The sequence below is a fragment of the Poecilia reticulata genome, linkage group LG9 (assembly GCF_000633615.1).
Source record: "Poecilia reticulata strain Guanapo linkage group LG9, Guppy_female_1.0+MT, whole genome shotgun sequence".
NCBI lineage: Eukaryota > Metazoa > Chordata > Actinopteri > Cyprinodontiformes > Poeciliidae > Poecilia > Poecilia reticulata.
In genome coordinates this window covers 23,606,037-23,618,545 of record NC_024339.1, presented here as the reverse complement: position 1 = coordinate 23,618,545, position 12,509 = coordinate 23,606,037, and the positions used below count along the sequence as shown (strand labels likewise).

Sequence of the window (12,509 nt, the reverse complement as noted above, 5' to 3'; positions counted from 1 at the left end):
TAATTTCCAGATTCCATTTTCTGGCATTTCTTTCCATCCATTATGGACATTTCAATTCAAAATATCTATCTAGTCGGGGTTTATTGAGTTTTGAAACAACACAGTGACTGGCTTACAAGATTCATAAAGGGTTATTTCACTCTTTTTGGCAGCTGGACAAACTTAATCAGATTTAAAAAAAAACTTTAGAGTTCACGATAAACCCAGGTTTAGCTTCCAAAAGCGAAAGTATTTGGAGGCCAAAGAAGCAACGAAAGAGCAGCTCTCTGGGATTTTGATTGAGTGAGTTTAAATCAATATGAAAACAGATATTGATTTATCAAGATCAATTAAAGACTGGAAATTTCAACATTTCCATGCTCAGTTTTAATGTTTTCATGTTAATCCAGAAATGATAAATAATCAAATCAAATTTTGGATTTTGGAAGACTTCAATACCGTGAAGCAAAACTGTACATACAAGCTGTAGGAAGCGTTTTGTGCTTTTGCAGTAATATCATTATTTTAATATAAATGAGGAATCTGAACACTTCTCTTACCAATACTGGGCACAATGAATTTTATCGTCCTTCCTTATTTAACCCTTCAGATTGGAGTGATTGTGTAGAGAACGCTGAACTTACCTGAGAGGGAGACGTGGCCATCTCCATCTTCTCCTGGCTCTTCTCCTTCGCAAGCCGCGCTGCTTCTTTGTATTCTGCAAACTTCTCTGCAAACTGGACAAGAAAGACATCCGTCAATATTGGCTCTAAATCCTACACTGTTGTTTAATCTGCTCAGCACAGTCGTTCATAAGAGAAGAAGTCAGCATCTAATAGGGCAGATTTAAAGAATATGGAAAAGCTGCTGGACCAATACCCACAACCCGGCATTACTCCTGCAACCCCGCCTCCTGAAACAGGCTGAATAATGTTGATCTCTGGTTATTTTAGTCCCGTCATGTCAAAGTCGATCCAAAGTGGAAAGGCAACCTCATCTGAGGGGCTTTAAGCAAATATCAACACCACGTTTCACAGGCACATCTCTGGTTTACCAGAAGGGTGAGGTTCATAGCTCACACGGCTACCGCCGAGTAATTTAGGGTAAGTACAGCAGCAAGCTGAGTGCTGAGGAGGAAATTCAAGACTCCTCTTCAGCCGGTCCTGTGTCGGCCATTAGTCCAGTTACAAAGACTAACCTGATATCATTTCGCTTTGGTGTAACATAAGAGTTGTGCTGCAGTGATCTAAATGCAGCGGTTCTGAGTTTAAGTGCTTCAGAGTCGTTCTCACAACAGACAGCTGAGAACTAAAGCTCCTTCCTAAAACTTTGATTCAGAGGAAATGCTTCCTAATTGGCATCCAGACTGTCTACTGACCAATTCCTGCAAACTTTTTTTTTTTTTTTTTTTTACTCCAATCCTCCACTTTTGTCAGAGTCTGGTCAAGGTCACATCTTTTTAAAGTTATTTTTATTTGTCTATTCTTCTTTGATGTGATGAGCGGAGCTTATAATAGGACTTTAACTGGATTTTTTTCCTTCCACCCTAATATAACAGAGAATAAAGAAAACATGAGAGCAAATCACATTTGCACAAGGTCACAGCGAGATTTAATAGCTTTCCTTTGGAAAAAGCTTCCTTTTACACCCAATAATTTAACAACTGTGTGTTTTCTAATAAGAGCTACAACCAGCGAGGGTAAAAAAAATATTTCAGCATTTAACAGCATCTAAAAACATATCTTAAGTAGATTACTCCTGTATAAATCCAGATTGGGAGGTTGAACCTAAGTGGACGTCTACAATTTTAAAATAACTATCAAAAGCATCACATCAGTTAGAAAGTTGTCCTATGGACCATTAACTTATTTACCACATTTGTATCTGGTGCTTATTTACAGAAGCTGCACACATGCCAAAAACGCAACATGTGAAGGGTGTCCATTCAGACTTTTTGTCCGATACTGAGGCTAATAAATAAAAAAGTATATATATTTCTATTAGATAGCTACTCTTACACATACTCCTTCATTATGTGTTTCACACAGGAAGATACGCACTGCTCTCCCCAGATTTGTTTCCTCTCACTTTTTGTTGATAAAGATGAGATTTTATCGCTTTTTTCACAAATTAACGTCCCATTCAGTCAAACTGAAGAAGGAGCTCTGTTTTTGTTAAATAAGAAAATTCTCTTGACTTTTACTCATACTTAAAGCATTCCCACAGCATTTTCTGCCTTCCACCACCATGATGCTTCATCCTAGAGGGAAGACGTATTCAGAGTGCACGCAACACCTTAGAACGCCGCAAACAAGCTACTGGAGTAGAATACGGCATCTGATCTAATAACATCTATTTTTACTTTCATTTTCAGTATATAACAGAATTCACAGGAAATGCCTTTAATGAGCTTAAGCTTACTACTGAGTGATGGTGATGCATAACTATTTTACCAGTTTAGATGTGTGCAGAAAACTTCCCCTAGAAGTTGCAGCACAAAGCAGTGAAAGCACTTTGAGAACGTGAGGTGCATTGATACAAAAATACTCTAAGGCAGCAAAGATAACCAAACCATCCAGCAGCAAAGCTTAGAAGCAACAGATTACTTGTGGCTTGTCGTGTTTGTGGAAGTGTTTGTTTTAGCAGTGGCACCTTGGCCAGATGATGCTCGGTGGAGAAACCCAGTCCGTAGACGGTGTTCGCTCGACTGTCCGCCCACTGACCAAACTTCTGTGACGTCTTTGTGAACGTCATGTTCGGACTGATGGTGCTGTTGATTATTGCCTGCAAAGAAAAAAAGAACCCATCAAATTTAATGGGCAAAATGTACTGCGTTATGATACAGTATAAGTATTCCTCAGACATCTAGCTCTTTACAAAGTTAGTTCTTTCTTATAAAACCTGGTGTAGGTAGAAATTGTGTTGCTAAAAAGCTTTTACACATTTTTTTTATGAAAATCCTGACTATATGGGAAAAAAAACTCCATCTTATTGATTATGGAATGTGCATGACAAAAAAAGCCTAATGTGTCCAATATGATACAAAAGATAACTGGGAAAGCAGGGAATGCTTTTTTGTTGTTGTTAAAAAAGTAAAATAAATAGGTCCCAAAAAATGACCTGAAATATTAAATAAACATATAATAAACTGACCCAAAATCTTTTTTTTTTGTTAAGACAGTTAAATTTTAAAAAATGACGTCTTGTTAAAAAGCATCAAATAATTTTGATTTTTTTTTTCCACTGCTGTTCAATGTCTTATTTTTGTTAAATTGATGTTAAACTGTCTGCTTTTCCAATAAACAGGTCTTCCCCTCTGGTATTCCCCACCCTGACAATTACCTCTTGAATCAGGCTGTAAAGATCACAAATGTTCTTGTCAAAAGATTATCGGTCATCCAGTGGCATGGCAATTAGATTTCTGAACAACGTTGTAATTTTAGCAAATAAAACCAGTAAGCTGTTTCAGATTAAAACTTGTAACTAATTTCTTTTTTTTTCAACTTACCAGATTTTAATAGCAAATTTAAATAGTTTTCTGTCATTTTACAAGCTGATTATTTGCATTTAAAGTGTTACTTTCTGCTACGGGCAAGATGGACAGAAAGTATTTTGTGAAAATATTGTGATAATAATAAAAGTGACAAAAATCTCTGTCAGCCACTTCTTCGTAACTCTTTATTTATGCATAGAGCAAGCAAGTTCTTGTGGAGACTCAAACGGGTTTCAATTTCATTGTCAAATTTATAATTTCATTTCAATGGTAAAAACTGAAACAGAAAAATCCAGACTGATGTGCAACGATCTTCTTCAGGAGAAGCAAAACGCATTAAACCAATGCCAGTTTCAGTTCAACCAAAAACAGAAACGTAATGCAGCTTTACTCAGAAATGTGGTTTACTTCTAATTCCTGGTAAATTATGCCACCTTTACAGAACATTACTAATAAAGACAAGAATTGGCTGCCGTATCGGCAGGATTATGCAATAGCTGGCGCTCCCGTTGGCGTCGAGAAATGAATTTGAAATGGATAGCAGCAAGCCAAGGTGTTTTTCACACAACTTAGAGGTCCAGTATTTTCTCACCAATATGAGACGATAGTTAAGCTTGAGTCTCAAAACATATCTACAAAAATCAGTGGCAATAAAATCAGCAGAAGCAGAAACAGGGGAGGAAACACAAAATAATTCAATGCAGCATTTTAAAAAAAGCAAGCAAACAAAAGAAGCACTTCAGAAAATTTCTGAAAAAATGCAAGTGTCAACAGAAATGATGAAAATGTGTTTGCGTTAACCCACAAAAATAAAAATAAAAAAAATGTCCTGTCTTTTTATATAAAGTTCTCATGCTTTCTGAAATGTTGCATTTGGACCCTTTCTGATCGCCACAATCACCTTTCTGGATCATGTTGTCCACCTGGCTACCTGCCAGTTTCTTCACTCTCTTTCTAGTCTGCTTCTAGTAAACCCTGCTACCTAAATAAAACCCAACCGCACTGAGTTCCTCACTCTCAGATCCTCTAATCATGATCTACTTGAGACTTTCGAGTTCAGACGATGAGACAGACAAAATGAATCATGAGCCCTCTGGCCCCGGAACGTCCTGCAAACCTGAGCATGTTTATGAAGTGTCTCTGCTTTAGTGTTTATTGCAGCGCTTATTAACAGAGTTATTTACACTGGACATCAACCGAGATGCACTAACAGTATCCGGTAATGATATGAGGCGTCGGCCCACCTTGGTTCCGTCCAGGCTGATGATCCGGTAGACATTGCGCGTGCTGTCGTAGAAGTAGGACACAGTGACGGCGTGCTTGCTCGCGGGCAGCCAGTTCTTCTTGGTGTTGGGGTCGATCTGGAAGACGTGGGCCCTCGTGCTGTAGATGGGCTGCTCCCTGAAGGGGACAAAGAAGAAGTGGTGAACCTCTTTGTGCCTCAGCACCAGGGTCTCGCCTAACCCACCAGAACCCCTGCTGCCCAGTGGGGAGTCGGATCGCCCGGGGAGCCTGATCACCAGCTCGCCGTCCTCCATGGCTACACCTCAGACAGCGGTCCCTGCTCTCATTGTTCGGGTCCTAACTTATACTGGATTCACTTTTAAACTACTTATTCTCGTACTTCTGGCTGAAAAAGAACCTGCACTGTGAATGCAGCAGGCACCCCCCCTCCCCACGCCCCGTCTGTCCGCGTTTCTCTGTTTCAAGCAGCACCGTCTCTGTGCTCAGATATGGGAATGCCTGCAGCTCTAAGTGAGGGTCACACAGGAGAACTCAGAGGGTTTCAAGCTAAATATAGACAGTAGGCCAATGTTAACTACAGTAGACACACCCCACAGAGTTGCAGTTTCCACATGAACTCACACACATCATGCATAAACAGCCGTGAACATTTCCACCGTTTACAAATGCAAATGTAATTTATTGGGGTTTTAGGTGGCAGAAGCGTGATTAGTATCACTGAACTACACACAGTAGCCGCATTTAATCATGTCTTCAAATGTATTCATGTTTATTGACACTCTCATTGAACAAACGGTGAAAAGAAAATAGCAAAAATAGCAATTCTGACAACGCAGATAGATTTGGAGGATTTGAAACATCATTGATTGTAATTTATTGTGGAAAAAAAAAATCAAAGTTCTAATCATGATGAGGCATTTATCATAATAAATAATATAATGAATGCTCACCCCTAACTCAGAAGTCACCAAATGGGTAAAGAGTTCCCATGTCTGTTATCTATTCCCAATATAAAGACTTCAGGGATTTTTAGAGAATATTAGTGAACAAACAGCATCACGAGGATCAACCTGTGCCTAGCCTGTTTGCCACCCTGGGTGAACAATCCGAAGCAGGAAGCTGCAGAAAAATTGAGACACCATCCAATAGGACATCAACCTTGAACATCCAGTGAGGGCTCCAATGGAAAGCTCTAAATCAAGGGTGTCAAATGGCAGCTCACAGAAAAGTTTTATTCTGGGTTCAACACTGTGATAAAGAAAGTGTTAACTTTCTCCTCAGCATCCAGTCAAGGTCTACAGAACTGATGATCTGGTTGCTTGATTCAGGTGTGTTGAAGCTGCGACGCATCATGAAGCTGCAGGACGCTGACATAAGGACCTTTGGTTTTGATCGATCACCCCAAATCTTAATCCAGCTGAGAATCCAGGAAGAACTCAAACATTTATGTTCACCAACACTCTCATTAAAGTCTGCGTATTTCACAAATTGCTATAAACGTGTATATAACTGGCTGAGACACCCAAACGACCAGGTGTCCTGAAATATTAAAAAGTGGGCATACGAAGGGAAGCTGAATGTAAATGCATGCCACACTTTTAAGATTTTGACAAGCAAAAATCATTTTTCATCAGTTTCACATATATGCACTTCGTTATGTTAATCTGTCACCTGAAATCCAATAAAATACAACATGTGGAAAATTTCGCTTTAGCAAAGGAACTGTATGACATGACTGCGCGAGAGTTTGAGATCTGCATTGGTGCATGTGTGTGCGTGTTTAAGCAGACTTGTTGTTTATAGTTTAGCTGCATTAATTCCTACCTGACCTCTGTGTGGCTTTGGCTGCGCTCTAATAGGACGAGTTATCCCTTGACCTTGCTTTCATAAATCTGCTCACTTTGCTCTTCCTGTGTTGCTGCATTGTTGGGGCTTTCTTGGGCATATATCTACAGTCGTTACACACACTCGGAGCGCAGGGTGCTGAGGGAGATATTCTGGGCTGGCAGCGCTGGCAGAACACGAGATAGAGAAGTGCTTACACTGCACTGTGGGGGTGACAGGGAGCGGAGGGGATGGGGGGCATCAAAGGCTGGCCGTATAAATGAATATTAAAATTCAACAGCAGGGCAGCGCCCCTCCTGTGTGTGATTAGCCAAGACAGGGAGAGACGAGGGGACAGAGAAGACAGTGAAATCGAAAGGTGTTGTTGGACAGGGAGACAAAGAAGATGATTGGGAAGGGAAGAGCATATAGCGAGTCAGAGAGTGAATCTGGGATGATTAATGCCGCTCCACAAAGCTGCTGGTGGAGTGCTGCGCACGAATTATCATAATCATCAACAGCAGTGTAAGTGGCAGTACTGTGAGTCATTTCAGCTCTCTCTCTCTCTCCATCACACATCATGCTAAAGCACGGCCTGTTTGTATGATCCCTGCTGTAGCCGCTTGATAACTGCCAGTATTTTTCCTTCTTCCTCCTCCTTTTTCTTTTTCCCATTTGATTGCATAATTTTGACAGAACAAGGCAATTTTTTTTTTTTTTTTTGCGGTTCTTGTGATCGTACAGCAGTGTTGTTCAGGCCTGTGCCGAGCAGTTTTGTTTCAAAACGCCACCCACCAGCTGTCAGAGAAGCAATAATTACTCCCACAACACAACTTTGAAAAGAGAAGGGAAACAAATGAAGGACTGAATAGCGCTGCTTTCTTTCATTTCCTCAGAAAGCGTCTGATAAAACATGTCTGCCATCAAATTGAGGACGCCGAGGGCCTGGCGTAGCATGCCCAGGTGAAATAAAAGTATACTAAATTTTAACATATTTTAGTATACTTTTATCAATGTACTTAAACTGTACTATTTTGGAACAACTAATTTTGTGCTTAGTATAATTTAGTAGTATTTAAATAGTATTAAATTACAACTAATATTTTAGTATACTATATGTACTTTTTTGGAACAACTTCAAGTGTACTTAAAGTATACTTTTTAAATATATTTCAGAGCTTTATTATTATATTTTGATATAATTATATTTTGAGTGTAATAATTCTGTCTCAGAATTATATTAAAAATATATATTTAATATAACTCAAATATTTTTTAAATATACTATTAATATATTAGTAATGTATTTAAATTACACTTAATTTTTATTTTTGATTTCCTGCTATTGATAATAAACTACAATTTTAATTACTCATCAAAGTCTTTATTCCTACGTACCTATTTTGTACATGACATGTACTCACTACAGTACTTACATTGTTTTAGGCTAAAATTACATGGGAAGATTAATTACACAAGATGTTCAAGGTAATTCAAATATTGTTTTATTACAGACATTTTAAAACTGTCTAATTTTAATCAAAACATTACAAACTTAACACAAATTATAATTGTTCAGGTCAAAAGTGAACACATGAACATGAAAATGTAAGGGTGACAATAAAACATGAAAGTGAGGATCAACGACAGAACATTCCCGTTCACTGATCCTTACAAGAACCTACAAAAAAGAACAATAGAGCAATTAAACAGAGAAAGTATTTGTATTTAAAGAGAACAAAAAAATGGCAAATTAAAAAATAATACTTACAATTTTAAGGCGTTGTGGACTCGCCATGTATGGGACACCATCAGAACTGATGATGATGATTGGGACCAGATGCCTGGAGTGGAAAAACATTTCTGGGTGTCTTCTTTGCCTGTTTATGTTAGAAGTAGAAAAAAATAGTCAGCAATGTCATTGATGTTGGCATTAACTATGAAGCTGTTTTAAGTGTGGACTTAAGGAGACAAACTACCTTAAAATCTTTCCATCCATGATCTGAACACACTGATCCTTACAGGGTGGTGAGGGGGGGCTGGTGGTGCCCATCTCCAGCAGCCATCAGATKARAGGCAGGGTTCACCCTGGACAGGTCACCAGTCCATCACTGGGCCCTGAAAGTCAGCAACAAATAAAAAAAGAGAAAGATAAATGTTAGATTAACAAGGGGAAAAGTCTGTCCAGTTATCTTTAAATCAAATCATGTTTATTAAGCACCTGGTGCTTAATACACCAGTTTTTGTTGTTGAAAATGTAGCTAGCTCCTCATTGAAAAAACAAACTTGCATCATGAAGACAATGTGAAGGTTCATCCTTAGAGCTGGATGGTGATCTGGTGGAGTCAGAGCTTCTTCTGAGACAGAAAGTCTTTAGGTTTTCCAACACCTGATTTATCTGGCTTCCTCTTTCATCTTCATTTGCTTAGTTAGACTGCAAACATATTTTGAAGATAAAATCATTGATGAACGAGTTAAAACAACAACCTCACAATATCAAAGTCTCTCTGTCTTATGGAGCTTAATTAAAACCAGGTTAGTTTATGAATTAAAGTATAAGTCGCAACAAACAGCCTCCATGCAGTTATAACATGAAGCTGAATGATTCCTATTGTAATAATCATACGTCACAATAAAATTGATAAAATAATTATTTATGAAACCAACGTAAGTTACATATCTTTACTGCACTGTTTATAATTAAATGAAGATAATTAATAAGCAAACTTACCACCAGCTAACAACACTTAGCAGCCTTCGTCCCTCCGGGCTCCTTTTGTGACACACATTTCATTTCCATCGKTTGTTGTCCCGTTGTGTTGTCGTCTAACTCGGACTAGGACGTCACCAGCTTGAATTTACCAAAATTAGTAACTATTGTCAAGGCCCTCTCTACTTTGAAGACAATATTATGCGAGTAAAAATGGCGAATTTGAACAGCRTCTGTTATCTTCCCTGCGTTCAAGTTTTTTCTTCTTTTTGTGGCGTTTTTAAAAGAAATGAAAATGTGCAATACCGCCACCATCTGGTCGGGAGTATGAACTGGAGCTAATGCCGTTGATTACAAGGTTTTACATCACACATCTGAAAATTGATTGGATACTTTCTTAAAAATTACATCATGATTACCATTTTATTATTGTTTGCAATTTTAATAAATAGTAAAAGATTATTAAGGCACTTAAAAATTCATGCATATCCATTCATATTTTGTTCATTTAAAGTATACTTTTATTTAATATATTAAAAGTGTATTTTGGTACAGTTATGTTTAAGTGCGTTTAAAGTACTAATTTCGAAATTGTGTGTTTTTAGTATACTTCAGATATACTTATAGGTAGTACACTTAATAATTATTATACTTAACGTGTACTTTCACAAATTTAAGTATGTTTGAAGTATACTAAAGTATACTTCTTTTTCACCTGGGTGGCGCTCGCTCCGACGTGTGTTGACCTTCCTGTCTTTTCCAAGCTCTATTAAAAAAAAGTTTAAGCTCATCAGCGCGTGACGGGAGAGAAAGTGCCTGGTCACCTTTTTCTCCTTTAACAGACTGAAAGAAAGAATGAGCGAGAGAGAAAAAAGAGAGGAAGAGGAGGAGGAGAGGTGTTTGGCGAGTGCAACACACAACACGAGGGCAGCTGAGAGTGGAGGCCTGGGGGGCGATAAAGGAAGGAGAGATGGACAATGTGAGAAAAGAAGAGAGAAAGAGAGAGTGAAATGAGGGAAATGTGGAGGAGGTGATGAATGTAAGAGAAGAAGCTGGAGTGATGAAGAATCCTTCCATCTCCTGGGAGAAGAAGAAGAGGAGAATGAAGGCAGTGGGAAGCTTTAAACTGCAACTCTGTGTGGTGAAAGAAATTTTGGGGAACTTTGAGGAAATGCAAAGTGAGAGTTTTTAGATGGTTATTGGGAGTTATGTAGAGTTTTGTCCACAATGCTCGTCTCCTCTCGTAGAGATGTAAGAAGCCATAAAATAAACCCGTCTTCAGCAGGACGTTCTCACGTCCACAGCGTGAGAACGTCTAGTCAGGTTTTCTTTACGAGATCCTTTCATCCGTTTTCAGTGTTATCTGTCTCACTTTCAGCTGTTTTAAGCGGCTTAGTTTGTAAATTTCGGAGAGGATAGGCGTGTTATTTTCCTTAAAAGTAACCCAAAGCTTCCTTGCTTGATCGTGATGTTCTGTTGGAAATTATATACGTACTAAAAGTTTCAAGACATTATTTTCCTTTCTCGCTGAGTAAACATACGAATCGAAGATTGGTTTTTTTAAAATTATTATTATTTCTATAGGTTGTGATGTTATGTTGCTGTAATAAAAGATCAATTCATCCTAAAGACCCTTTCACGTCTGTAACAGAGGAGCACTCTTAGGTGTGTTCTGTGAAATGACGATAATGATAATAACTTGTAGACGGCTGTGGAAACACACAAACCAACTTACACACATCAGCATGTGTTGATAATGTTGGTAGTTCTTCACTGCGTAGTCAGTTTGTCATGGGCTGTAGTTAAAAAAAAAATCTATTTTTTGTTATGTAAACAGCTGTAAAAGCAAATTACATTTAATCATCAAACCAATTTTATTCGATAATTACTACTGGTCTCTGATTTGTACTGCTGTTTTGTACCAGAAACATTGCCAAATGTTTATTTTGTTTTAGGAAATTAAGGATTTAGATGAATTACGAGCATATTTAACCATGAAGATGCTGGAATGCCAGATATTTAATTTAATTGTATTATTTTCAGAAGGTTTTTTTTGTCATCATGCCCTATTTACACTGACTGGGTTTCTGATCTCTGTGTGAATGAATTAACTCTTCTGAAAAATGCTGTAATATTTTGACCCCTGATCAAATCAGACCTCTGCAGCGTGAGCAGACAACAGAATATTTCTTTAATATTTCTTTAAGATGCCGCTTGGCATCTAGTTTCTCCTGTGAACTGATACATTATTTTACTGATCGGCCATCCGGCTGCAAACTATTTATGTTCAAACCCAGGAAATCAGGAACAAAACAACCAAATCTACAAAATGATCTGTTATTTTCTTGTTTGAAGCCTCCATGCAAACAGTAACGACTAAAAAAAAATACATCCCACAAAAATCACAAGGTTTTACATATTTTGTATGTGTCCCAGCTGTTTTTAATGTTGTTTACTAAGTTTTTCCCACAATGTTTTCATATTTAGATTCATATTTGTTTGATAAAATATTAATTGGCAGAGTTTGTGTGTGTATGTGTTTGTTTGTTTTTTCACCCCCATGAGATTAGATTTAAATACATTTAAGAACTTGATAGGGACTCGACCTGAGATCTAAACTTTAGGGTTCTTGGATTCAGTGTGCACGGATCCACCAAAATCTGGTGTGAATAGAAATGAGAAAATATATATTTTTAGAAGCAGCCATGTCCACTGTAAATAGAAAAAAAAATCATTGTTTTATTCTGCCTTTTATTTTCAGAAATGTAATGGCATGTCTTTTGTGGAAAGCTTCCTTTTACCAGGCAAATCCAATAACCTGAAAGTGTGAAACGTGAGAGAGTTACTTTTTCTTGTGAAGTCAGAAAGTGCACTATTATTTCTGCAATTACAGTGATGACCAGATGTAATATGGTAAAAGTAAAAAAGGTGACGTATCTGGTCCTAGCTTTCCTTCTTTTACATTTACTACAGATATACAGTCTTAAAATCCCCCGATGAGTCGGATCCTCGTCTTACAGTTTTACTTTACATCTAAATGACTTATGTGAGGACAGGTCCATCCTGACGTGTTGTCTAACAGTCACAATGAGATGCACGCTTACATTTTCATCCTCGGAATGGAGTTTTTCACGAGGAGACGCAAACATGTGGATGAGAGGTCTGGGTGGACTCCACATGTTTGAAACCAGATTGCTAACGCTTCAGTCACACACACACACACACACACACACACACACACACACACACACACACACA

General features: G+C 38.0%; 1 protein-coding gene across 3 annotated transcripts in view; it reads right to left on the bottom strand.

The window, feature by feature from the left end:
* Window positions 1-12,509, bottom strand: part of homer1b (homer scaffold protein 1b) — a 33,795-nt gene that overhangs the window by 17,414 nt on the left and 3,872 nt on the right. For 2 of the 3 annotated variants that reach the window (XM_008418838.2, XM_017306661.1), the window contains exons 2-4: window positions 4,717-4,873; window positions 2,632-2,763; window positions 624-716 (exon numbers count right to left, since the gene is read on the bottom strand). In XM_008418838.2, coding sequence (XP_008417060.2) covers window positions 624-716; window positions 2,632-2,763; window positions 4,717-4,873 — 382 coding nt within the window. Of the gene's footprint in view, window positions 1-623; window positions 717-2,631; window positions 2,764-4,716; window positions 7,574-12,509 lie in introns of those variants that run through there. The other variant, XM_008418835.2, reaches the window with a different exon arrangement.